The 26,272-nt window shown below is 42.6% G+C and overlaps 1 protein-coding gene across 1 annotated transcript in view; it reads right to left on the reverse strand.

The window, feature by feature from the left end:
• The window catches only part of bmp1a (bone morphogenetic protein 1a), a 30,279-nt gene that overhangs the window by 3,331 nt on the left and 676 nt on the right, over positions 1-26,272 (reverse strand). The window contains exons 2-18 of the mRNA XM_083978934.1: positions 18,451-18,564; positions 15,299-15,424; positions 14,634-14,751; positions 13,002-13,180; positions 12,422-12,527; positions 7,463-7,587; positions 5,719-5,834; positions 4,849-4,951; positions 4,412-4,528; positions 3,890-4,035; positions 3,598-3,793; positions 3,236-3,361; positions 2,041-2,201; positions 1,672-1,852; positions 1,429-1,554; positions 762-889; positions 72-285 (exon numbers count right to left, since the gene is read on the reverse strand). Of these exons, the coding sequence (XP_083835060.1) occupies positions 72-285; positions 762-889; positions 1,429-1,554; positions 1,672-1,852; positions 2,041-2,201; positions 3,236-3,361; positions 3,598-3,793; positions 3,890-4,035; positions 4,412-4,528; positions 4,849-4,951; positions 5,719-5,834; positions 7,463-7,587; positions 12,422-12,527; positions 13,002-13,180; positions 14,634-14,751; positions 15,299-15,424; positions 18,451-18,564 (2,382 nt within the window). The remainder of the gene's footprint in view (positions 1-71; positions 286-761; positions 890-1,428; positions 1,555-1,671; positions 1,853-2,040; positions 2,202-3,235; positions 3,362-3,597; positions 3,794-3,889; positions 4,036-4,411; positions 4,529-4,848; positions 4,952-5,718; positions 5,835-7,462; positions 7,588-12,421; positions 12,528-13,001; positions 13,181-14,633; positions 14,752-15,298; positions 15,425-18,450; positions 18,565-26,272) is intronic.

The raw sequence follows: 26,272 nt of genomic DNA on the forward strand, positions 1-26,272 counted from the left end.
TCAAGCTGTTATTCTGGTTTTATTTAACAGGAGCAGAAACGAAGCACTGTTACAATAGTATCTATCCTTACCTGCAGTGTGGGAGGCCTCGAAGCCTTTCTTCTGCACAGAATTGTCGGAGAAAAAGCGAATGAACATCTTGTTGCCACTAGACATGATGGGCTGAGGCTTCTTGGTGCCACAGAAACGACCTAGAGTTGGCGCTTTTCCATCACGCCCGTCGTAAATCTCAATGTGGTCATAGGTACACTCCAAGTGGGCCTCCACGTCAAGCTCATTGAAGGCCTGTGAAAAAACAAAACGGTGAGTGAATAATCTTTTTTTTTTTTTTTATTAGAGATCATAGGTTTCTTGTAGTAGGCTTTTTCTTTCTTTCTTAATGAAATGACATCAGCTTGACTCTCTTGGTGCACAGAGACATTAGAATTTAACAGGAGATATCTGACTAAATTACATCCTCCAATTTTTACATTGCACTTTAAAAACAGAGGAATGCATGACATGTTTTGATATCATAAATTGGCACTAATTTTCTTTAAAATAATCTACTGTTTATTACAGAAATGTGGATAATAACAGAAGGGGGAGCCACACATCGTTGTTAGGAAGGAGGCCCTTAACAGTTCCTGACATCAGCACTGTAAACACAGATGTCCTTGATAGCAATTAAATTACTCAAATGAGCAACATGAGCACAAATAATTTAAACAAGAAGACTGACACATGAAATTACACAGAGGGCAGGAGGACGTGGCACGTACGATTTTTATGCGGTGGCCTGGAGTGGTGGTGAGTGCCCAGGTGCACGCCTTCTTGCTGGGGTATTTATCCGGCCAATTGGGGCTGGTGATGATGCCACTCACACTATTCACAGTGTGATCGCAGCCAGCTGCAAAAAAGACATCACTGATTCAACACAGACCTATGTACCATCCTAAAACTGAAGAGTCGAGCGAACACATCAAGTTAAAGGCTGGACGGATCACACAACATTAAAGCCCCTGTACAGACTTTTCATTTAGTGTTGATTTTGGCGGCCCCTGTGGACGAAAGCAGCGGAATGAAGACTGCATTTCCTAGTCTGTCATGAAGACGTTTTTCTGGCCGGCGCGTGTAAATTTGTTTTGGAAATGTTGGAAAGAAGACGGGACTTGATTTTTTTTTTTTTTTTTGCAGCGTAATGTATCTATTCGTATTGTTTCGTCAGTGGTCCCGACCACGCCTTCCAGAGGTATAGAATTAGACTACTTAGAAATAGCGTATCTTCACACTGATGGGCTCATTTGCTGTTGTAGGTAACAGAGACACATCAGCAGAAACCAGAGACTTTTGCGTATCCAGTTAAAAGCTCCGTACAGGGGCTTTAAGTCAAGAACAGACATAATTACGCCATCATCATCAAGGAGACAAACATTTGAGGTGAAATACCTTCTTTACAGTCGTGTTTGTTCTCATGCAGCACAAAGCCACTCCTGCACTGACAGCTGTAGCTCCCAAAGGTGTTGACACACTCATGTTGACAGCCACCATTCTCCTTAGAGCACTCGTCTTTGTCTGCAGAGAAAAAGGACACAACTTTGGTGACTTTGGTTCCCTTTGAGAGGCTTATAGTTCAGTGACCGAGTGGAAACAAATTGAGATATTGGGATTTTATTCTACCAGAGGACTCACCTGAGAAGAACTGTGCTTTAAAGCCCTTTTTGGACACTGTGTTGTCCGATTTGAATTCAATCCGCATGTTGTTGTACTGAGAGGTAATAGCTTCTGGTTTCTCCGCCCCACAGAACTTCCCATGCAGTCTTGAATCTGCTGAAAGCCCGCTGCGCACCTCCACAAAGTCATACTTGCAAACCTGGGCAGAGGAGCAAAACATGCAAAGAAATTGAGTGAAACTTATTTGGTTTAAATTATGAAACACAAAAGAGAGGAGGTTTGGTGTGGAAGTAGAAAGATGTGGTGCAGTGACAGAGAAGAGAGAGAGAGAGAGAGAGCACAGAACAAACCCACCCCGTGCCGATTCATAATAACCCCAATGCTCACGTCATTGCCCTCAGTCTCAAAGACGTCAAAGAGCAGAGTGATGCGGTACTGCGTGGGGGCGACCAGCTGCCAGATGCAGTTCTTGTTTGGCGGGTACTCTCTGGGCCAACCCGGGCTGGTGATTGACCCATTCAGCTTGGTGATGAAGCCTCCGCAGGCAGCTGCACAGGGAAACACAATATGGCAAGAGATAAGGACAAATAGTTAGCTTGATACAGATGCAAATGTGCAGAGAGGATATAAATTATATCACCACATGTTTCAACAAGATCCAAATGTTATGTGGCAAACCATACAGCTGAAATGAGAGCTCTCTGAAATACCCTTTCTGTGTCCTGAATAAGCCTGATTACTGCCGACCTGCCTAAGAGGGCTATGGCATGCTTTCTATCAGTTACGCAACTCACAACATGTTTGAACAACTGGTGGTACCCATTCCCTCACCTGACTATGCTAAAATGAATGTGCAGTGTTGATCCCTGCAGCTACTAAAAACTGTTCAATCATCAGATGTGCACATTGCAGTGGTAAATGTTACAATATTTAACAATACAGATGTGAGGCACTGGGTGGTTAGCCATCTCACAAAAAAAGAGGAAAGTAAATACAGCTCTAATGAACAAAAAACAATACAACAATCTTTGTTGTTTTGATGTGCTATATCTTTACTTTCTTTACAGTTACACTGTTGTGTGGGAGTAGAGCTGATTATGTCGGTGGTGAGAATCTTACACAGATGCATCCTGTTTAAGTACCTACAGGATTATTTATGTGAGAGCCTTTACCGTCAAATTTGTCGAAAGCCTATCTTATCTGAGCTTGCATTATTTCAATGTGACCTGCTTGTCTTTCACTTTTACAGTTCTTTGGTTTCTACAGCACATTCGTATTGACAGGGCTGTAGTGATAGCTGACTTCCTCTAGGGCGGACAGTGGTGACACGGTCAACCTGATATTGTACAGCTTGTAGTTGGATCTTAAACAACAACAACATATAATTTGAGATAAAAATACTTACATTGTTGTGACTCAAATCTTTCAAAGACAGTGCCCTGCCAGCATAAGCATTACAGTATCCTTTTCTGGCTTTTAGGAATGACTGTACTTATTGTATTTGGGTGGCTAACCGTGTTAAGGGCTTTAGCATGTAAATTACATGGTGAGGAGGGCCGGTAACTTTTCTCCCTGTACTTACCCTCACAGCTGCGCTTGTCAGCAGCCAGCTCATAGCCTGGGTCACAGGCACACTTGTAGCTGCCTAGTGTGTTGACACAGCGTTGCTCACAGCGACCGTTGTCCGGCTTGGAGCACTCATCCATCTCTGAAAACACAAAGATATGTTGGGACCCTGTTAGCTGGCCCCCCTGGCCCAGTGGCTTACAAGAGAAACCCTCCCGAACAACAGCAGAGAAAAGCAAAGAGGGTCGCAGGGAATCCAAAGGTGCAATCGGAGGAAAAATATCTGGGATGAACTGCTGGACCACTTTAACCATCATGACAGGTGGAGCGATTACTGGAGCCTTCTCTCCAAAGAGTTTACAACCCCTAACCCCTAACCTTTGAAGAAGTTGGCAGCAAAGCCGGCCTTGTTGACAGAGCCATCTGAAACAAATTTCATCCACAGGTGGTTGGAGCTGGTTTTGATGTCATCTGGCTTGTCGTAGCCACAGAAGCGGCCCAGCAGAGGGCTGTTTTCAGAGTTCCCATCTCGCACCTCCAAGTAGTCATAGGCACAACTATCGTGTCTCTCAATCTGAGGCAAGGTAGAGAGTTTGAGGTTAATTTTACAAAAAATACAAAAAAATAAATTTTTATTTGATTTATTAGAAAATTGAGTACTGGGCCTTACCTCAAAAGACTGGAAGGTAAGGCCTACGTGATAGCCCTGAGCCACAGAAATCTTCCAGACGCACACTTTGTTGGGCCTGTAATCATCAGGATAGTTGGGAGACTGGATCTGGCCGTTGTCCTTCTTCACCTCCCCACCACAGATGGCTGCATGTGACAGTAAAAACAATAAAAACAACACTGAGCTCCCTTGATAGCAATATAATCGGTGCATGCCTCTGAAAAAAAAAGAAAACTCACTGTTCTGATTTACGCAATGTGGATTAACTGAAATGCCTCCACCACCCGCTCCCACACACACAAACACACATCATCTTTTTGCATGGTCTGGAAACAATGGAGCTGAATGTGAAGACCGGCCAAAATCTGATTAATGCAGTGTAAAGTGCCTGACACATCAGCAGTAGGGGAGCCAAAAAACTGTGGATATTAATGCAGCTCCTAGGCACATTGTTGGATGTGTGACTGGCCATGCGTTCAGTGCTGGGATGGAGAGCAGCAAGGTCATGGAATGGGTGCTTACCCTCATAAACAGCGGAGAAACCTTTTCCCACCCAGTTACTGCTGCTGCGGAACTCAATCCACAGACGGCTGTCGGTAGAGATGATTGGCTCAGGCAGCTTGTCACCACAGAAACGACCTGGGTCATAGGTGGAGGCGCACACACACACAGACCAAGATTTGATCAATTACAGTGAAGATAAGAGAGAGAAAAATGAGAGAAAGTATTAAAAGGAGCTTAACTTACAGTTAGCTTCTTTATTTTATCATTTAACCTTTGGCAAATCCATATACTGAATGTCCTGGGTCTGACTAGCTGAAACTAAAGTACTGCTCTAAATTTGTCCAGAAACAAATTCACCAATAAACTATTATTTTATAAATCATTCATTTTCTTTTGTGAGTATAAATATACAATGAAATGAATCATTCCCGCTGTCCTGTTCAGTTATAATTTACCTTTGAGTGGTGCCTTCCTCCAGTATCCATCTCGGATCTCCACATGGTCATACCAACACAGGTGACTCCTGTACAGATCCATGGAGGTGAAGTTCAGAATGATCTTAAAAACAAAGAGGATGATTATTGACAAAGTATGGGTCAAAAGTCGCACACTGTTCATGCTCAGACAAATAGGAAGTGACAGAGGCCGTGCCCTGTCCTGGCACTGACATCTGTCTTAGGCGATCTAATCACAAGTGGACAGCTCTATGTTCAGGGCTGAACGCATCCAAGACGCATTGAGAGCACATTTCAGATCAGATCACTCAGCCTATATTTGGAGAGGGTCTGGGCCACATGTGTCCACATACTTTTAGCAGTGTGAATGCAAATGTGTCCTCGGCCATAATGAGGGACCAACTACTCTATTGACATCTTCTGCCACTTATTAGTCCCTACACAGTTTTATAATGACCCTAAAACTGTCATTATGAGCTGCATATACTGTATATTCTGGTTAAAACCTTATTTCCTTTTGGAGCTGTGAGCGATACATTGTTTTGCTCAACTCCTCTTTGCCCTGCTCTCTCTGACACATCTGTAGTCGTCATATAATAACAACAATGTTTGTATGCATTTTATTTGTGTGCAGGAGAGTGAGGTCTGATGACAGACAAGCACTCTGAGGCTCATGTAAAGACACATTCAAATGCCCAGCAAGAACAATAGAGACAATAGTTAGAGCTGACCACTTGTGCAGACCTGAAGATGCATATTAACGCCAGATATGAACAGGGCCAGAGTCACCAGAGATACATCGGTATGCAGTCACGAGTGTTTGTTTTGGGTCGTCTCAAAATCGATCTGGCACTTTCCATAAGCTCATACCTTTTCTCCTGGTGTGACTGATATTCTCCAGATGCAGTGCATGTAGGCTGAGTATCCATTGGGGAAGCCAGGAGAGGAAAAGTTCCCACTGCTGTCCTGCAGACTGTCCCCACATCCTGTGAACAGAAACAAACAAACACAAACCTGCATGTGAGGGGTGAACCATGAGGCTACACTAATTAGTCTCTATACAGATATATAAACATCAGCTCTGAAATCAAATACCAGAGATCCACTGCTGAGACAAAAACTTGATTCTGGACTTATAACATCGAATGTGAAGTAAAGGGCAGCTCTTTCATGTTCCAGGGCACATCTGCTGATGATATTCACCCACAGCCCTGCGACTCACCCCTCCCCTCCCCCACCTACTCCAGATGATGATCACACAAAGGAATAGAGAGTGTGAGACACTTTCTCCGAGCATCCTCTGAAAATAAACCTGGCCCACTATAAATAAAACAGCCCTCTGGAGGATGTGATGCATTATGTACGTGTTGCCAGCACAGAGCCACCCTCAGTTTGACTGGCAAAAGTGTGCAAGTGTGCAACGACTTGAGTCCAAACACAATATACAGCCACACGGAACATCTGAGGGAGGCTCCTGCCAAGTGGGGGAGAGATAAGTTTAATTAAGACTGAGAGGAAATGATAGAGATTCATCGTGGGAACTGTGCACGCATTCATTATTACCTCTGTGTTATCTTTACCTTGGGCTGCATTTAGCAAGAGTAAGGAAAACATCTCCCCCAACTGTTTGCGTTCATTGCTCCCCTCGAGGATGGTGTGTAAGCAATAAAAAACGAGAAGCCCTGAGCTACGAGTTGTGTGTAATAATGCTTGGCAAAGGCTCTGCCAATACTAACCCATTAACAAGCACTCAGGCACACACAAGTGTGACAAACACTCCCAGGAATGCTGCATGAATGGAAGATCCGTGGCTCTTTAAGGATTTCTTTTTCCAAGAACACGTGGAGACTCACTACCTCATCCCCCACAATGTGCGCCACATCATCCAGTCTTCGGCACGAGACGGAGACTGCCGCGAAGATTGAGACAGATCGTTTTCACAGACACATATAGATAGATCCATTTAAGGTTAAAACTTCCAGCTCTACTCTAAAACCACACTGGCTGGTCCATCCCTGGTGATCCATCTCCATGTTTATTCATTGCGCTTTAATGTGAGGCTGACAGCTCAGCTATCCTGGCCTGACCTACAATTAACTGTCTGACATCAAATCTATTCAGCAGAAGGCTGCACTCAATGTACATCTGTTAATGTTATAAATTCTGTTTACTTGGACAGCATGAAATCCTCCCTCCCCTCTCTGGAAGCATAAACAAAGTGAGGGCTCCTGAAATGTGCCAGGCTTATATAACTCTCCTTAGCTGTGCATTTACCATTGCGCATGATAAGAGGTGTATGTTGGTTCACAACAATCATTTTAGTCATTGTCCTCTCCCAACCAGCTGTTCTTTTGCTTCTATCTGGGAAAGAGTGATGACAAACTTCCTGTCCCTGGGTAGTGTTTACACTCCACCCAGCTTGGGACTCTTGGACGCTGTAGTCAAGGAACCACACCACATCAATAGTAGATGCTTGGCTGTTTCTGCACAGTGTGAGCTGCATCTGGGGAAGGCAGGAGGAGCTGCAGACCTCTCTCTCAGGGCTATGTTGCACACACATGCAAAAATAGACAGGAAAAACCCATAGCAGACAGGATCTGTCATTTGGACTTACTGGAGCATTTGTAGAGTTTGCGTGCCTGTGCGATATCCCCTTTGCTCAGTCTGGTTCTCTGGCCAATGGGTGGTCGCACTCCGTTCACATCGTAGCGTGGCAGGATGGTGTCCAGGAAGATGCCTCTGCAATTCAGTCAGAGAGACTGATGTTAATGTTGCATGAAGCACAGATGAACAGAGTCCGGCAACTAGTCCAACATGCATGCACATCACAAAACGTTTGCTCGGGGATTAAGTGACTTACCGTCCATCAGTGCAATTCAATCACTGTCAACATTATTATTAATTGTTTCTGATGGATTGAGACCTCTAAATATCATGATGAAAATGAGTACTGCCAGCCTTGACTAAGCCAAACAAAATGTGGTTCAATAAAAAAAAGAAAATACAGTAAATTTGACTGCCAGGCAAGAGGAGCATGGGAGGCTCACATTCAATTTGGATTAGCATTTAAAAAGATGTAGACGTGGTGATTCAGAACACTAACATAAAACACTAATGTACATCTGTATAACACACACAGGAGACTTCTTTTAAACACACACATCTTATAAATATTTCCACCGACCAAACAAGGTAATGCTTTTAACAAGACTGCTTGTAATGCGCCAGTTAAAATCAGACAGCGTGAAGCCTTCTACCTGCTGTCAACCCCAGCATGAGTCTGCACACCCATGTAGACACAAGAGTATTATCATTTAAGATAAACACCCACAGGCTTGTACTCTTACACATAATAGATCATGAAAACCACTTCTCTAACAAACCTCTTATCTCTGAATAAACCCTCTCATAATAAGTAACCATTTGAGATGTAGTTGACACGTTGTTACATCCGACCTATCCATCTTTTTCTAATGAGCTACATATAAATTGTGACGTTATTTAAAAAATGGACAGTCATTACTAAATAATTTACTTTCTCTGTCAAAGGTAAGTCATTTGCCATTTCCACAACACAACATCTAGTGATAGAGCAGCATGAGTATGTGAAGGTTGCGAAGGTATTCATGGTTTCCGTTGTTAAAAAGTCATTCATTTTTATACTTTGATCCCTCTACGTTGACTTTTCTCTGACTGAAATTCAACACATGGTCAGCTGCGGTCATTTTCAGGTCGGGGTCACACGGTCCGTTTCTGAGGTTAACACTGAAATCATTCTTTGCATGCGTCTGCCTTACAGATGGACCAAAACTTAAGACTTTCTGCAGAGTCACAGAGCGTTCAAAATAAATTGCACAAGCTGTGAAAGTAGGATCACGAACAGCCACATGTCTTGTTTGACTTCAAAGTCCAAAGACAAAAAAACAATCAGGTAAGCATCGACACAGTTTAAAAAAAAAAAAAAAAAAGGCACAACACAACAGTTTGCCCAGTAATACTCTCTCCACACTGCTGCTTCACTTAACACTTTGCTAGTTTATCATCTCCATTTTTCTCTAAGTACTGGCGAGCAACGGCCTGGCTCCCTTTCTGTTCCCATGGTGACATGCCTATCAACGCCAGGCATGTGCAAACAGAGCAAACTGAGCTAACAGTTTAGACTCTGCCTGCCTGTCTGTCTCTGAGCTTCCAGGAGCCCGTATGCTGGCTGCCGTGAAAAACGCCACTCCAGTCGGTGTCAGACCAGACAAAGGGCACACTGGCAGGTCTCTATTTGAGTTGGCACAGCTCCATGCACCGGTCTTGAAAAATATCTCTGGTGTAAAGGAGGGGGGCAAGCTGAGTTGTGGGTTGGATAACACACCCCAGACAAAAAGCATGGGGGATCAGCCCTGTTTGTCCCCAGGAGACACAGCAAAACATCAAGACAAGCCATGAAATCTTCCAAACAACACCCGCAGCAAAGGCCCTGGCTTCCCACGGTGATTTACTGTAAAACACCGAGCAAACACACTAATAATGGGGTAACACAGAGGGACACAGCCAATCAGATCTCAAGAAAAAGTGCTTGGAATGACTTGTGAAAAGCTAACAGGAGCCCCCGTCCACTAATACAAATCTGTGAAACATTCCCCAGCAGTGGCAGCAATTTCTCTCTCATGTCTAAACAGTCCTATTGATCAACACAGCTCCACGAATTAAGACAGCAGCAGAGTAAGAGCAAAAACAGAGCCGGGCAGATTACCCGACATAAACATACTTTGGCTGCTCCATTGTGCTGCAACCGTGCACTACATACCACAAATTTACGAGATCATGAGCTTGTGTCTAAATCAAGACGTCAGAATGATAGCTAAATGCAGCATTCATCCGACAACTTAAAAAAAAGCAAACAAAATCAGTTGCGATCTTAAGATCCTGTAACCTGAAAGGAAAGGTTGTTGTTTCTGTGACGGTAAAATAAGTTTCTTGTTCTATTTCATACCAGATGTTATCTGTGCCTCTCTGTTCCCTCAGGTTGCTGTTTTCCTTTGTACAGTATTCAACACTAGAACCAAACAAAATCAAATTCTACAAATAAACACCCTGTTTTCAGCTTTATTCTGTCAGTGCATTCTTGACCTAAAGTTTGGATGCAGCCAGACAGGCATTTCTGTACGTTGGCCTACACCCAGTCACAGCCTCCGTTTAGACAAAGATTCCCTCTCTGCTTCCCAGAATCTGTTTGCCGCATGGCAGTTGATTTGTGAAGAGGCCCATACACTGAGAGAGTAACAGCATATGGGAGAGCTGGTGAAGGTGGGGGGAAAAAAATCCATATACAGCTGACATCGGAGGCTAAGTAAGAACAAAAGGACAGCCAACAGCTGGTTCTCATATAAAGAAGTAGTGATGATCATAGTCTGGGATCACTTGTTTTTTTGCTTTGAATTACGTGTGCAGTTAGATCACATTACATCCACTCTGAATTGCTGAGGGCTGACAAAACTATTCCTGCTGTAGGTATAACGCAGCATATTTCAAGACGCTGTTCCTGCAGCTGTCCCAAAGGTTCCTCCTTATTGTTTATCTATGCAATAGAGACAAGGGTCAAACTTGCAGTATTCAAACCCAAAACTGAAGTCCTGTCCTGTACACAGCAGGGGGATGTAACCATAACATTTACACAACTTAATGTAAAGCCTGGTTGTGGCAGCTTATAAATAATATAACATATATGGACAGATTGTCAAGAAGCCACTTTGCAATGAGTGTAGTGATGCTTTTGTGATTACAAAGATGACTCAGAAGCTGAATCTGAGTCAACTCCTCCCAAGAGACCTATTTTGGCTTTGCCAGTTTTACACAGCTGATAAACAGCACTTCATATTAACCACAGCCTAAGAGGACTAGAGTAAGGGACTGATCAGTGTTTATTTGGCCTTTTTCTAGTTAGGTTGTCACACTGTTGCTGTAATATCCCTGGATGATGTTGCGCTGAATGTCAGCACATCTGGGAGGGTTTCCTCTGGCAAACAACAGGAAGAAACAAATGAGGTCAACCCGCGACAAATCTCTATTACAAACAGAAGTTTATCTCTACAACATGTTTCCAGTTTCTCCTACAATTTCAACACCAAAGTTGTTTTCAGTCAGGCCTCCAAAGTTTGGCTATTAATGCTCATAAACATATTAATAGTACTGTGGTACTTTTTTTTTTTTACTGAGGCTGGGACGCATTAGCAGGTAAGCAAAACTTTCCTTTAAGGGGAACATTTCTAAGCATATGTAGGGGATTATTAAGGCTTGACCTAAATTATGCCCCGAGTACAGAAAACATTTAGTGGAAAGACTTCTATAGTAACACCTATGGAAACACCTTGGAAATTATTCTACAAGTCCCTGCTGTGGCCCGGGGTAAATATCACGCGACTAATCATGAAAGCCTCTTCAAAGAGCCTTTAGGAGCATAATGAGGTGGTTCACAACTTTTACAAGAAGCTTCACGCTGCCTTGAAAGTGGCACACAGAATTGTTGTTGTGATGAAGAAGGACGGCTGTTGCTGGTCGAGCTCAGTACCAGGACCGGGGCTGCTTCACTGGGGTCTCTACTACAAAAGCAGCAAGGAATCAAGGAGAGGAGCCTTAACTTGAACAGGCAGTGGGAAGGAGCTGGAATATCTTAGAAAACACTCTCACTATGGCGACAAAGACTTGGCCTTCATGTTAAAGACCAAACCTATAGAATATTAATCTATTTTTACGTTTTTTAACAATTTTTTAAAAACACTGCATAAAGTGCATAAGTGTAAAATGTAGATGATACTGTTCTGGATGTCAGAACAGGCAAAACCTATAGTATTAAGCAACAACTCAGCAGAACATGAAATAGACGTACTCTGATCCACTCTGGGTCCTAAAGGGAGAGGCTAACTGGAACTAAACACGTCAGATTTCTTCCTTCAAGTTACTTCATTCAGCAAGGGTATTATGATTTGATCCTCAGTGGTCCCAATACAGCAATAAGCAACTCAAGCTTAAAAATTACATAACTTACATTGATACTCTTCCAGTCTCCCAGACGCCCCACGCCCAATAGTTATTGATTGTTCAAAAAAAAAAAAAAATTAAGTCGAGCCAAAACAAACGTAGACAGGCCCTCATTTCAAAATACAAGCTTTTGAAGGAGCTACTTTATAAAAGATCCACTGAGGACACACTTTTTTCTCAAGAAACCAATGTCTATAGAAAGAAAACTTTTCAGATCCAAGATAGACATTCAAGCGACAGTCAGGCTCTTTGAAACTTGATGTCCTCAGGCTACATGTTAGTTTTCTAGTGATTTGTTACAAGGGAGAACAAGTGTTTCATTCTTTCTTCTTCTTCCAAAGCTTCGGGAATTAAGAAAAATTCCTCAGCGGCAGCAGCTGGTGTATCATAGATCTATACAGTCATAAAACACTCTGAGCAGAAATGGAAAATAAGACGATGGGTTAAAAGGTCACAGCAGGGTGGAAAACACTCTGTCCTGACGTGATCTATAGCTAGTCTTCATGCCTAGGACATGTGTAACTGAACTTGGTTTGGCTCTTACCTGGAGAATGTATTCCTGGCATAGTGCATGATACTGTCAAAGTCATAGACTTCTCCTAAAGAGTCCACCTCCCCTGGCTCCATCTTCAAGAAGTTATACTCCTGTCCTGTGAACGGAAAAGGGGGAAAGCTGAATTATGAATCATGAAGCTGAGTCAGATTGTGAACCAAGTTGTATATATGTCAAGGGTGAATACAGAGATACTCTGTCTGAAAACTGCATCAAACAGCAGCACAACTGATACAGATGAACCACTTGTGTTAGTGCCAGACAGAAATGGCCTGGCATGCATTTAACTCCTAATATTTTACGCCTGTTACAATCTATTACACCAAAAGAAATAAACTAAGCTGTCCTGCTGACTGATTGTCACGAGTAGCCACGTTTTTATGTGGTTTAGCAGATCTAAAAATACCATTTCACCGAAATCTGTAGGGCCTACTAGTGTGTTTTTGAGTTTTTACAATCTTAGCCCAGTCCACTCTGTGTGTGCAGAAATATGTGGCTTTTATTATTTTCTCTCCCGCTGTGTCTCTCTAACATTATTGTTGAGGGATTGTAGTGAGTCCTGTGCTCCTACCTGGTTGGATGTTGTCCCTGATAATGCTGACATGTTCGTCGCGATCAGGTCGTGTGTGTTCGTGCCAGAAGCCAATCACATGACCCAACTCATGCACCACGATGCCAAACTTGTCACAGTTTTTCCCAATGGATATGGCCTGAGGGCCTCCTCCACGGCGACCCACATAGGAACAGCACCTATGAATCAGCAGCCAGACATGGAAACATAGAGAAACAGTGTCACCAAAGCCAAAATATAGTGACTACTAGGCTTATGTTTTTATAAGTGAAAAAAAAGACTAACAAGTGAGTGGAAACTAGAGAGGGAGGCCAACAGAAGTCATGTTTCCGAGGGGAGAAGTAGAAGGAATGTGTCTGTGGCTCTATAAAATCGACCAGCTCCCATTGGGCAACGTGCTCTGGATGTATAGAACGGAGCTTGTGACATTATCTCCACAAGGTCTGGTCTGTTTCACCGGACATTTGCACAGGGCGACCGGCCATCCACACCTACAGCAGTGACATTCATTCATCCATCTGCCAATGCAAATGCTGAGAGTGACGGTGGAAGCTGGCTGACTGCAGCGCTCCGTCTCAGCGTGACATGAAAGGTTCAGTGTGGGAGTCTGAGGACGGGCACACACATCACAGCCCTGTGGACCAGACAGCCACTCTCTAATTACTGCCGGCCCGGCCAGGCTCTCCTGAGACACGCCTTGAACTTTGCACAGGACAGATGGGGGCCTGCTGAATATGCAGCAGAGTCAAGCGTTCCCACTGCTAACCGCTGCCGCCTGTGTGGATAATGTCATCCCTGTTGCTCCAGAGGCCAGTTACCCGGGCTAAAAATGGCTATCAACAGTTGGCTGGAAAAAGTTGTGTTTCATGAGTCGCTTCCTCTTTCTGTTAAGTTGTTTGTGTTGAACGATCATATCAGTGGGAGAGGTACATTGTGTGTAATGACATAATGTTTCCAGCTTGTGGTCTGAGTCTGTGTGAGGTTAAAACATGGAAACGGGGAACATTTTAGGTTTGTGCGCCTCCTGGGATTCACTCTAATACCTCCCCAAACATCTCTGACCTCCTTTTCTCAAAATCCTAAATTAATAGGTTGGAGTGGTTTGCGTTCCCAAAAGCAGCGAGTGATTTAATTTAAAAATATTTAATCATCAAATAAAAAAGCCATGCACGTTCAAACAGGTTGTCAATAGTCGCTTAGCAACAACAAGAGCCACAACCAGCACTTCCCCTGTGTTTAAGGAGAAGTGCTGAGTGGACACAGAGCATAACTTCAGTGGAGTGCAGTAAACAGAGTTATGGAGAGGCTGAGAAAGTCTCTCCCTTGGGTGCAGTTCTGTACACCATGTACGACACAAGAGCTCAAATAAAGTGATGCAGTGTGGTGATGAGGCACAGGAAGCATTCCTGGCCACTGAATGGCCGTCTCTTACAGGACTGGTAGGGGGCTGAAATAACAACTCACACAGAGGCTGTGAGAACAGAGAGGATGAACAATGGTGGAAGGGTGCTGAGACGGAGGCAAGGAAAACTACTAAGGCGCAAAATAATTAGCTGTAGATAACGAGGGCTCATCAGAGAGTGGCCATTGTTTAGTTCCTTCACGTGGGAGCTAAAAACCCCACTGACTCACCCACATGGACGGTAGGTGAAGACAATGTAGCTCTCCTCCTGTGTCCTCTCAATAAAGGTCACACAGGTGTGCTTCTCCCAGTGCCGCATGGCTTGGCGGAATATAGCCCGCTGGCTGCCTGAATGGGATGACAGAGAGGGTAAGATCAGTGGAGCTGACAAAAACACACTCAAACACACAGCACTTTGAAGAAAAAAAGGGAGATGAATAGAAAAGCAGACAGCTGGCGACAGCTCGAAGATGTTTCAGTTGGATAGAGCGCTACCGCAAATAAAGACGAGCAGAAGATGAAAAAATCTATTTCACCTGGTTAACCATCTTCACATACACATTTTTAAATAATGATATTCATGACACCTTCATCTTATCAGATGAAAACTGCAGTGGAACAAGTCCCATGATACATTTTTAGATTATGTGACTTAGAAACTTATGTGAAATTAGAAATTAGTCAAAGATGATGCCTCAGCATTTTATTTCCTTACTAAATATCTCACTTAAACAGTAGTCAGACACAATCATGTTGTATTCTTACAAGTTTAACCACATCCAGGAATAATGTTTGATACTAAGCTAGAGCTGAAAGGATATAAATTGAAACTTTTCACGACATATGCTACATTAAATCACATATATATCAAATATATCAAATCATTGATACTTACCACTAAAGTTTCCACTGATGACATAAGGGATAACACCTTCAGGCCAAACGCGCTCGGGTCTGGAGGTGGCAGCCCTTTTCCTGCGATGTGAGCCTTGCCTATTTTGGCTACTCTGATTGGTTGATCCTGGGCATTTCAAATCAAGACAACAAAAACAACAGCATGAATAATGTATTACATTTCTGGGTCTGACAGAACAGATGTCTCTCCATATTTAACATAAAGCGCAAATATGCCGTACCCCTGGATACTCACTCAAATGACAAATGAGGACATTATTCAAGGTTCGGTGCCATTCAGAAACTCTAATAATCATTTTCTCATTTAGGAAATTACATTTACTTCCTCAAAGACTGATTTGTTCAAACGGCATTGTTCTTCCTTTTTCATACAAATGGGTTTTATTGAAGCGGTATTCTTTCTTCCTTCAAATTAATTTCATTAATGTCAATCAAACAGACACAGATGCAGAGTAACCATGGAGACTAAGCTTCCGCCTAACTCTGGTGATTATAATGAGACTCCTTCATATGTGAACCACATATAGCACAGTCACTCTGCTGTGCTTCATTATGTTGCAGATCAAGTGTGACTTAAAACTTATGCAAACTGCATCTGGTATCAGCAACTCTTACACACGAACCCATTTTAATGGAAACATTTGAAAAAGTGAACAATAGGAGTCCAGTGAAAGTATTACTCTGCATTGTCATCATTAGGAGAACAATTACATAAAAGAATCATCTATCAAAGCTAAAATATTTAATAAACATTTAGATTTTAAATCTAGACAATGCAATTATGGATTGTGTTGCATCTGGAAATAAAGTGATTCCATTTGTTTTCTGCAGCAAAATCCCCTTTCACAAAGGGAATATGGCGACCTAGTGAAGTGCTGTATTTGATTACATATGCTATGTTACAACATAATACAAAAATATGTCCTTTGTTAAAAAGCTGAAGTGAATCTTTTCCTTATGAGGAAGGATCAGTCAAGCAGCAGGGGAGAAAGCTTTGGCAGTCATGAGTCAGACTGAGTAATGCTGAGAAAGACCTTTACATTTCTGCAGTGTATGAACGTGATGGTGAGGTAGATCACATCATGATTTTGACAAACTCATACGATTACATTTTTTATATTAAAAGACAACACACTGTTAATCCTTTATATTGCTTCTCCCTCTATTTTTTTTCATTTGGCCAAATTGAGAGAGAGAAAACTTTGATATACTGTTAGAGGGCTGGAAAACTTAAGGTTTTCTTTACAGACATGGCTGCCAACAGCTGATTTCACTCATTTCTCATTTTTGGATGAAAGATTTTGACTTAAATGAAATTTTGAAGAATCCCCATGGTACGCTGCTGCGTATTTTTGATTTAGGATTTATTTAAAAAAGACTGTTTCATCGAGTCTGAATAGTTCAAAGCTCCGGTGTCTACACTTATAGTGTACAGCTAGTGTCACAATAAAATTGATCTTTACACTACAAGTATCATTGTATAAGCAAAAGTACATCTGGTTTCACAACATCCTGCGCATTGTTTGTTGCTCCACAATAACAGCTGTACGACTACAAACCCTCATCTCTACTCAGTAAATTCAATTTACAGTTTGTAGCAAGTTTTTTTAGTTAGTTTACTGGAACAATGTGTTCTGTTGAATTTCAGGCTGCAGGAGTAAATCTTCGCAGCCTGGTGAGATCAATTAGCACGTACACTTGTGCATGTGTAGAGGAAAAGTCTGATAACAGCCAAATCTGCTCAGTTAACTGATAAGGAGTGCTGGGGAGACAAAACTTGTGGAAGATGTGTTAATTACAATATGATTAAATCTACCATCTTCATTTGTAGTTGAATAGGGAAGGTTTTTTAGGCTTAAAGGTTTAATAATCATTTGTTATTTGGATCGTGTTATATATTTAACCAAATGTCCCTCCACTTACACTGTATGTAAGCATACGAGTTTACAGTCAGAGAGATGAGGAAACCGATTGTTGAGAAACATTGAGAAATCTTTTGGATCCACAAATTGAATTCTTTAGCAACTTAATGAAAATTGTGATTTGAAATGTGGACAACCCATTTAATAATCAACACAATATTGATAACTAATGAAAAAGCGGAGGGCAAACACCAAAAAATGATTATTTTACTGCACTTGGTTGATTTATAGTAAAATAATTTAGACATTTAACTGGTCTGTGTGCTTCAGACATTAATTATAGTACAGCAAAAACAAAAATGTGTTAAGGTTTATCTCAAATAATAAGGAGCCACAGTTGTAGGAGGAAACATGAGAGAAAATCCCTACTGAAAATAAATGCTGCTCCCATGGTTGATGAGTTTTTAAAGATGAGATCTTATGTAGTACCACTATATCGATAGTGTTTTTTTCCATTTGAAAAAGAGCCTTTAGCTGTGCAACAATGACACGTGTTGTGACTAATCTGCTCAAGTGGAGAAATGGATATTCAGAGATGAGTGTTCAAATTCCAGTCTCAGCTTCACTCTCTGCCTCAGAGGTCACTATTTAGTCTGACAATCAATCCTGCCTGGTGGATATTTTAAGAGCATTTGAAACGTTTTTTAATCCTGCAGTAGAACATTTCTTTTCCACAACATGCTCATTAACTCAAGTGGAAAACAGCTACTGATTCCACTCAAGCGCAGACAGCAACATGCGGGTACTTGTTGGGTCATGCTCACCTATAGTTTATGGGATTGCAAAGCCTATCGGTCCCTGCTGACTCACAGCTGCCGCTTAAATACTGCTCTTCATTTTAAGAACAACGTTCATCCTGACAAAGCCCAGCAATTACTGGGGAACATGGTGATACAGGTGTAGCGATGTGCTGTGATAACATGATTGTGGTTGTATACATAAACATTTAAAGAGGGGTCATGAACAACACAGCGCTGATGTACGACAGGTGCTGCTGCTGCAGCTACTCAGATTGAGGAGCACAGAGAGTAAAATGTTCTTGAATGTAATTTTTCCCAAATGAGAAGCAAAACATGGGAATTGTTGATTTCAGATACTCTGTAATGTGACTATGACTATGTGATCCAAATTTTTTTTTTCTAATTTCTCTAAATGATTAATTTTTTCCTGAAATTATAACATTTGTAGTGTTGGTTTCTGTTGTCATTACCTGCATCTGTGTGATTGACAATGTGGACAGTTCTCTGAGCCAGATCTATTATTCTGTCTACTTTAAACGACCGCAGATCCTCCTCATCCAGAGCGATGTCTCCCAGAAAGGCAACTGAAAGAGACAAAGAGAGATGGCACATGTCAGACGAGATGTAAGGCAATTCCACTATATGGAGCATCAGTCTGCACCTCCCCGTAGCCTCGAGCTTTTCCTGCAGCTCAGACTGAGTCGGATGCATGGAGGCCCAGTCAAAGAACTTCAGGAAGAGTGTGTGTCTCAAAAACACACATACACACACACACACACACACACACACAAAACACAAATGAATACTTCATTCCTTTCTGGACTCTCTTCTGTTTACCTTTTCCTTGCAGTGAAATAGAAATACAGTTGTGAAACAGCAGTATATCTGTTTGGATAACAGGAAGGTCACTTTGTCTCTACTCTAAACTACAGGATGTTAATGTAAGCAACATATTGCGTATGGTTCATTCAGTGAGGAGGGATTATGAACTCAGAAACCTGACTGTTGGATTTGATTCATTGAGCCACATTTGGTCCAGATGTTGCAAAACAGCAAAACTCACACTGTGCTGCGGCGCCCTTGGATGGTTAATGAGAGCTATCAGATATGATACAGTGAGACACTGACACTGGCTCAATGGAGTAATATGGGGCACCTTGAACGCGTAATAGTTCTTTAATGAGGCCAAGGAGAAGGAAAAATAACCAAACAGTCCCACTTTATGAGGAATGTGCTTTATGGGATTCCTTACTAAATGCCCCATTTTTGCGGAGGATAAGATGGGAGTCCTCTCCGCAGAGACAGAGCTCTCAGTTTTACAGGCTTTTAACACCAGCACGTTTCCAGAATTTATTGCCCGGCTTGTGTGCAGGAGTTTGGGGGGTGGGGGTGGGGGGGGGGGGGGGTGCTGGGGGTGATGAGGGGGTTTGGAAGAAGCAGAGGTGGGAGAGAGAGCAACGCGGTGGTGCAGGGACCCGTGTCTCAACAGAAGATGACAAAAAGACAGGAAGGGAAGAGAGGAAGAAGGCATATCCCCTCTGCCCACACCGCAACTCTGAATAGGGAAGACAGCTGTGGAGCAGGGAGAAAATGACAGCCCTCTGGATGTGTGTTCAGAGGTTAGTGCGGTGAAGGGGAGACCAACTCTGAAGCATAAAAAGCTGGGAGAACCCCTAAAGTATAGAATTAATGGGAGTGACTTACAGTGGTTGTGTTTGTCGGCAGTTTGAATCTGTAAATCTTCAACGTGTCACCCTGATACTATGCTACCCTCCCTTACTGTAAACTAACCAAGAAAAATAATTCTCCGTAGTTGGTTTTGGGACAGCGCATACATAGCTTTGTTCCTTTTAGCTCACAACAAAAACATACATAAGTCTTTTATCTCCTGCACTTGTATTAAAAGTTCAGCAGAGGACTGAGACAAGAGAAACACAGATAAAAAACACTTGGCTCATGTCCTCATTCACCAGAGGAGTATTATTGAAACAATCTGGAGTTGGATTTAGTGGATGCAGGCCAGTCTTCCACCCTGCAGGTCGTTGAGGATACACAGCAGAATGACTGTGTGTTTGGGTTTAGAGGCTAATGACAGCAATAAGGAAAGATGTAGATCACTGCTGGCAAGACCAGGCATGCACAGAGGACAGGTTTGAATTCCAGAGGTCAAAGGGATCCTCTAATTTGTGCCCACAAAAAAACACTAATTCACTCCCACGAAATCCACGGGACACAAAACAGACTATTCACAATCAGCAGTCAAACTTACAGTCACTGCCAAAAACACCATTGATATGGGGAAGCTACCAGATGTCGTATAGAACGAATGGGCTGACTAGAAAAACATTTTTCTCTTTTATCGTCTCTTTTTCTTCTTCTTTTTATTCCCAGAACTGGTGGGAGCACTGGAAAAACAAACAAAGAGTGCTTAAACAATCAATTACAAGTTTCTGTCACATCAAAACATATTCAAACAATTCTCAAAACTGTCTTCGCAAACAATAATTGGAGGACGATTCTTTACACATGTAGTGTCAATTTGCAGCATATTAGCAGTGTTATGTGCAGGCCGTGACTGAATAACGAGGTGCAGATCCCCCCCCCTCTACCACCCCCCTTCCCCCTGTTGTTCACAGTGGGCTGCTCTCTCTACCCATGGCTGAGTCCCAATCATCCACCACTGTGCTGGAGACAGGCCGGTTAATCCGCAGTGTCATTGTTCTCAGACAGCAGTGGAGATTGAAGTGAGCAAATGCACAGCCCGGCAGCATTAGGACTCATTTCCCCCGGGCGCAGTAGTTGTCCTGGAGACGCTGTTGCAGGTTTATGGAAAGACTCGCAGGGATTGTGAATTAATCCCCTTGTCTCCTGGCTTTAATTATCCACAGACACATGGTTTTAGGAATCTTTTGTACACAACTCTGGCCTGGGATTGAGGAAAGGTTATGGAGAAAGGTGATAAACTCATCTAGATACCAAGTGCTGTAATGATATTAGCCCAAACACAGAGACACGGGTGTGTTGTGCTGTAGATTAAAGCCCACTGAATGTGGCAGATGGCAAGTGATCACCATAGAGTACAGTGCTGCATCTCTTTCCAAACATTATTCATTACCTAAATGAAAACAACTGCAGTGATAATATTAATATCTAGAATAGTTAGGTAATCGTAGCAGGGTTAGGGTTTAGTTGTTCTCACTCACGTGTCCCGTTTTATCCCAAAAAACAACAACAAAGCAAAAGGATAGAACTGAGTTTAAATGAAATTTGATGTGAGAATATTCCACACACCAATATGAGTAATCTGAAATATACAGGAGAGAGGCTGAATAAAATGCTGGATAGAAAAAATCTCACTAATAACGTCCAATCTCTCCCCACCATTGAATTTTTTTTTTTAGTTAATCTAAACCAACATAATCCTTCTCATCTCAGACTGTCCCCCCATCAATCAGTGTATCCAGTCAGATTACACATGAGATCTCAATCAAATTAATCCCATTGATTTGTGTAATGCCCTAGTCTCGACCTCTGCAGTGTCAAATACTCCACGACTATTCCCATAAATCTCCTTCCGCGGATACCAGACCACGACATCTGCCACTGAAACATGCACAAACATCAATACTAAGCCTATACGGACTCTTAACAGCAGCCTATATTTAGCAGGACAACTCTACTGTTAGGCCGGTGTACTCCTCACTCTGCTTACAGACATTTTAACAGTCTTTACCCATACAAGACCTAATGATGTGGGATGAGAAAGCCTGGCCAATATGTAAGCCTGGATTGCATCACAATAAACTGGCACCGCCTTTCACAGCCTGTGTTTGGTAACAAACGCTGCATTTGAATTCCAATGGAGGCCAATAGTGTATTGCGTTAAGGTGATTACTATCTGATGACAGTGTAAGCATCACTTTTCAAGTTTCGCTCTGTACCAGCCCTCTCTGCCAAATGCTGGCTGCAGCCATTGTCTGTCCAGACACTGTGTGCTTGAAACAGCATTGAAAAAAGTAGAGAAGGAGCAAAGCCAGTGCAACACGAATATTGAAACAAACAGTTTCTTAGAAGACAAAAATGCATAATCCTACCAAAGGAATGAGGAATTGTATTATTCGGGCCTCTTGTCATGTAAATATTGTACCTTTCTCCTCTGTAAAAACAACACCAGCTGTTTCTTCAGCAAATGCTTACCTTGACATTTCCTAAGACTGCAATTTGAGCCCAAGGCAAGAGAGAGGGGGGAAAAAAACAGCTTATCTGCTCATTTGCAAAAAGGTAACTAAGGTATAATTAGAAACAAGGTCTGGCAAAGTCTCCAGCTACAACCTGAAATTTGAGTAATTATTTTCCAATAAGAGCCTGATGTCTCAGCAGCCATGACTGATCAAGGCCAAGTTACTGTCACCACATTACAGTTTCAATCTTATTGACAAGATGAGAGCAGTTTCATCTGCAAAGGGCACACAGCAAGAGACTGACGCCCCTTTAGCATTTCACACTCCATCAAGCCCATTAGCAGATTGGATTTCCCAGCTCATCCCTGCCACCGATTACTGATATACCCTACTGCCAGTCTAACCACCTCTAATGACTCATCAGCTCACTCGCAATTTGTCTTTTTTAATGTCAACAGCACGCACACGCAATGTTTGAGCTCCTCACATAGCTGAATAATTTTTTTGCCACATTGCAGGGATTTTCACCTTTGACAAAACTTATTTTGGGCATCCAGACTTTATATTTTTGGGTCAGACAGCAGAGTAACACATACTCACAGAGTCTGGCGTGAGGAAACAGCAGGTTTTCTCAGAACAGATGTCCAAAGCAAAGTTTAAATGGGTTTGTGGATGAACTAAATCTGGAAGAGATTCAACCCTCCACACTTTCCATAAATAATAGCTATCTGCCGCTGAAGAACACACCGTACGTATTCACTACAGGTGGAGGGAGCAGAGAAATGGCTCCTCCAGATGAGCACTGCACTGATTCATTATTTAGAAAAACCATCAGTTAATCACCAACAAGTGACTGTTAAGACGCTCGGTATTGCAGGCTAATTGGCCATCCTTTGAGTCATTCAAATGAGCTCTCTCCCAATGCATTTGCTGTCATTTAGGCTGCGAACTCAGACTTGGTATTAATGTAATGCAAGATTAGTTATTACTTAGCTCTGACAACAAACTTATTGTTCAAACTAATGCACATAGATCAGGCCAATAGATCAGCTCTCTAATCACCCGAACCCCGCAGAGAGAGAAATGGCAGGGGTCCTGTAATTAAAAAAACAACAATGTGGGTTCAGCTATGCAGCCTGGATTCCATGATAAAAGAAAAGCATCTGTTTAAGTGTTGCTTGAAGGCCCAATCATGAAATTCAACAGGCCCGTCCATCACGTTGCCAGAGCGGGGACTGAGGGATGAAGCTGTGTAACAATCATTTGTTTTGAGCTGCTGTGAACAAACCACAAAGACACAAATAAACCCAAAATTTAAAATTTGGTAAGAGGGGGGAATTTACAAAGAACCTGGTTTGGGTCAACTTGACTGGACATGACTGTTTAATGAGTAATTATAATGTAGTAGGTAACGGAAGCTTTTCTAAATTACTGTTATCAAAAATAATCCAGCTGTTGAATTTTACATGACCAAATCAAAGTCAAGGTCCGACAGAGATGCAAGAGGATTCACAGAAGTCTCTTTCGACAGCAACAAATTCTTCAGAGGCAGCGAGCAGACTCAGGATAACCCACCAAGCCCCCTCATGAATGGCCTGCACTCACCTCACCTGGGCTGGTGTGGCACAGAGTGACTGGCCTGTGCTCCACCTTGCAGCCGTGCTTTCCCCTTGGCACGAGGTGAATGACCTACAGTCTGCGAGAAGTGCTTGAGCCAGTCAGAGGAGAGAGCTGGGGGGCCCAGGGAGATGAGAAAACCACTTGCAGAAGAGGGGACAAGACATGAAGGGTGTGTTCGGGTTGCCCTGTCTGCAGCAGAGGTCATGGCAGCACAGGGGCTCCAATGCAGATTCATGTATTTTAAACCTGAACGTGCTCATCCGCCTGACAGACAATGCTGTCACAGGAGTCTGTAGCAGATAAAGATGCCCACTTCATGAATTAATGTATACGAACACATCAAACCGGTGACTTCCCCCGTGATTATAATTCAAGCAGAGAAGACAATGAGCGTGACTGGTTCTCATCCATTTTTCATTTTGAAAACGAGTGGATCTAATCTCAGTGGGTTGTTACAGTCTTAAATGACTTCCTGGGATGCTGCCAAGTTTAGAGTTCTGCAAACTAAGGAATTTTCCACTGGTTAACTTCCTAAATAGATGGCATTGCTTCAGTGTTATTGCACTGCTCAGTCCAATCAATGCACATTTCTTTCATGTCTGGTATAGCGATGAGTTATTTAATCCCCTGTAAATGTGAATATTTTTTGAAGGATGTGTCTTCTTGTGGTTAAACTAGGGAGGAGTAGCAGACATGAGTTGTGGTAGGAAATGAAGAACTCCCTGAGTGCATTTTAAAAGCAGAGTACTGAGGAAATGAAATGAAACGGTCACCACTTGGACAATTAGCCAACTGATTACCCATCACAAATTAGCTGAGTATGAAAACAATATTCTCCAGTTATCTTGTTATCCTCAAGCACCTCAATGGGAGTCATTACATTCACTTTCAAGAGACCATCAGAAAAACAATTTCACACATGCATCCCCTTATCAATGAAAAAAAAAACCCTGCTAAACAGTGTTAAGCAAGGACAGCTCTACAGAGGACAAACCTGAAATGCACTCCTCACAGAGCTCCTCTATTGCATTAGAAACTCCACACGGCCGTAAGCATTTTCCTGAGCGGAAGCGACGTGACACTAAAATGCTGATCTCAAGGCCACAGAAAGCGATCAAATGGAGAAAATCAATGCCCCACGAAACATCAACTCTTTACCTGGGTCTACTGACGCTAGCATGGAGTTGACTATAGTGGAAAATGTAGTCTCTGGTGTATCAACTGAGTGAGGAGGAGTGAGGAGTTAAAGGGAGAATGGAGAGATCTTGGACATTTTGCTGCTTAGTAGGAAGGAGAAAAGCAGGTGGGTGTTGGAAGAGCTGGAGACTGGGAGGGTTAAGAGAGTGGGAGTTTGTACTTGTGACCGTCTCCCAACCACCTGTCTGCAGACGTGCCCAGAGGAAACCATAAACAGAACTATTCTCTACTCAAAAGACGCTCAGAACTGGATTCTGCATCCTCACAAGACAAACGACGCACTAATTATGACGTGGGATTAGAGTGGGAATGTCCCTGCTGAGACATTTCCGCTAATATCAACAATTTCTTGAAAACAGCACAAGACTTATATAAACACAACATCATCGACCCTTCATCAGTTTACCTCTCAGTCTAAGGAGTCATCCCAACACCACGTCAGTGTCCCGTAAATTCACGCAAGTGATGTTGAACAATCTAGTATGACCACTTGAATGACTCAATGTAAACAGTGAAGCAAAAACAGGAAGCAACATCTTCTCTGACTTGTACTGGGACGTGGTTCATCTGCCGCCTGACCTCTGTCATGTTTATGTAAAACCCACTACACTCCTAAAGAACCATATTTACATCTCCCTTGACACTTCTCTACTCACTTCTCAGGTGAATGGTGAAGAAAACAGATAGTCGGGCAGCTGAGAGCTAAAGAGCTGAGCTGTGCTTTATAATCGGCTGCCACATCAGAATTTGTCAAATGCCAAATCAGACCGTACTTCCAGGACTGTGGAGGTCATTTTGACTCAAGCCAACTCTCTGTATCTGTAACCTGAATACTTTCACCAGATGGAAAACACAATCTGTTCAAACTCCCCCAAAGGGATTTGGCAAGACAGTGAGTTCACAGTACAGAAAAAAAAAAAAGATTACAATGACAAGTCTGATATGCTTTGGCCAAAAACTGGGAAAATATGCAGGTCCCTCCACAGCAGAAAGAAGCAGACACATTTTTACTTTGAGCCATAAAACAACAGGCAATTGAATAATGTGTGCATAATTTCTCCACTCTCCAAGCTTCACTGTACTCTTCTTCCCTCTCCCCTCCTCCACTTTGTTTTAGTGGCCTGTGAACAGCCGGTGGAAAAAAAAAAGACTATTTGTGCAGTGACATAAAGCAACCAGAAAGGGAGCAGAAGTCTTAAAAATCAAGGTGTAGAAATCCTTTGTTTTCCCTGCAGCTCAGACCTTTTCTTTAATAACAGTTACAGTGGAGACAGCCGGCAGGAACTATGATCAC

The sequence above is a fragment of the Trachurus trachurus genome (genome assembly GCF_905171665.1).
Source record: "Trachurus trachurus genome assembly, chromosome: 9".
NCBI classification, from domain to species: domain Eukaryota; kingdom Metazoa; phylum Chordata; class Actinopteri; order Carangiformes; family Carangidae; genus Trachurus; species Trachurus trachurus.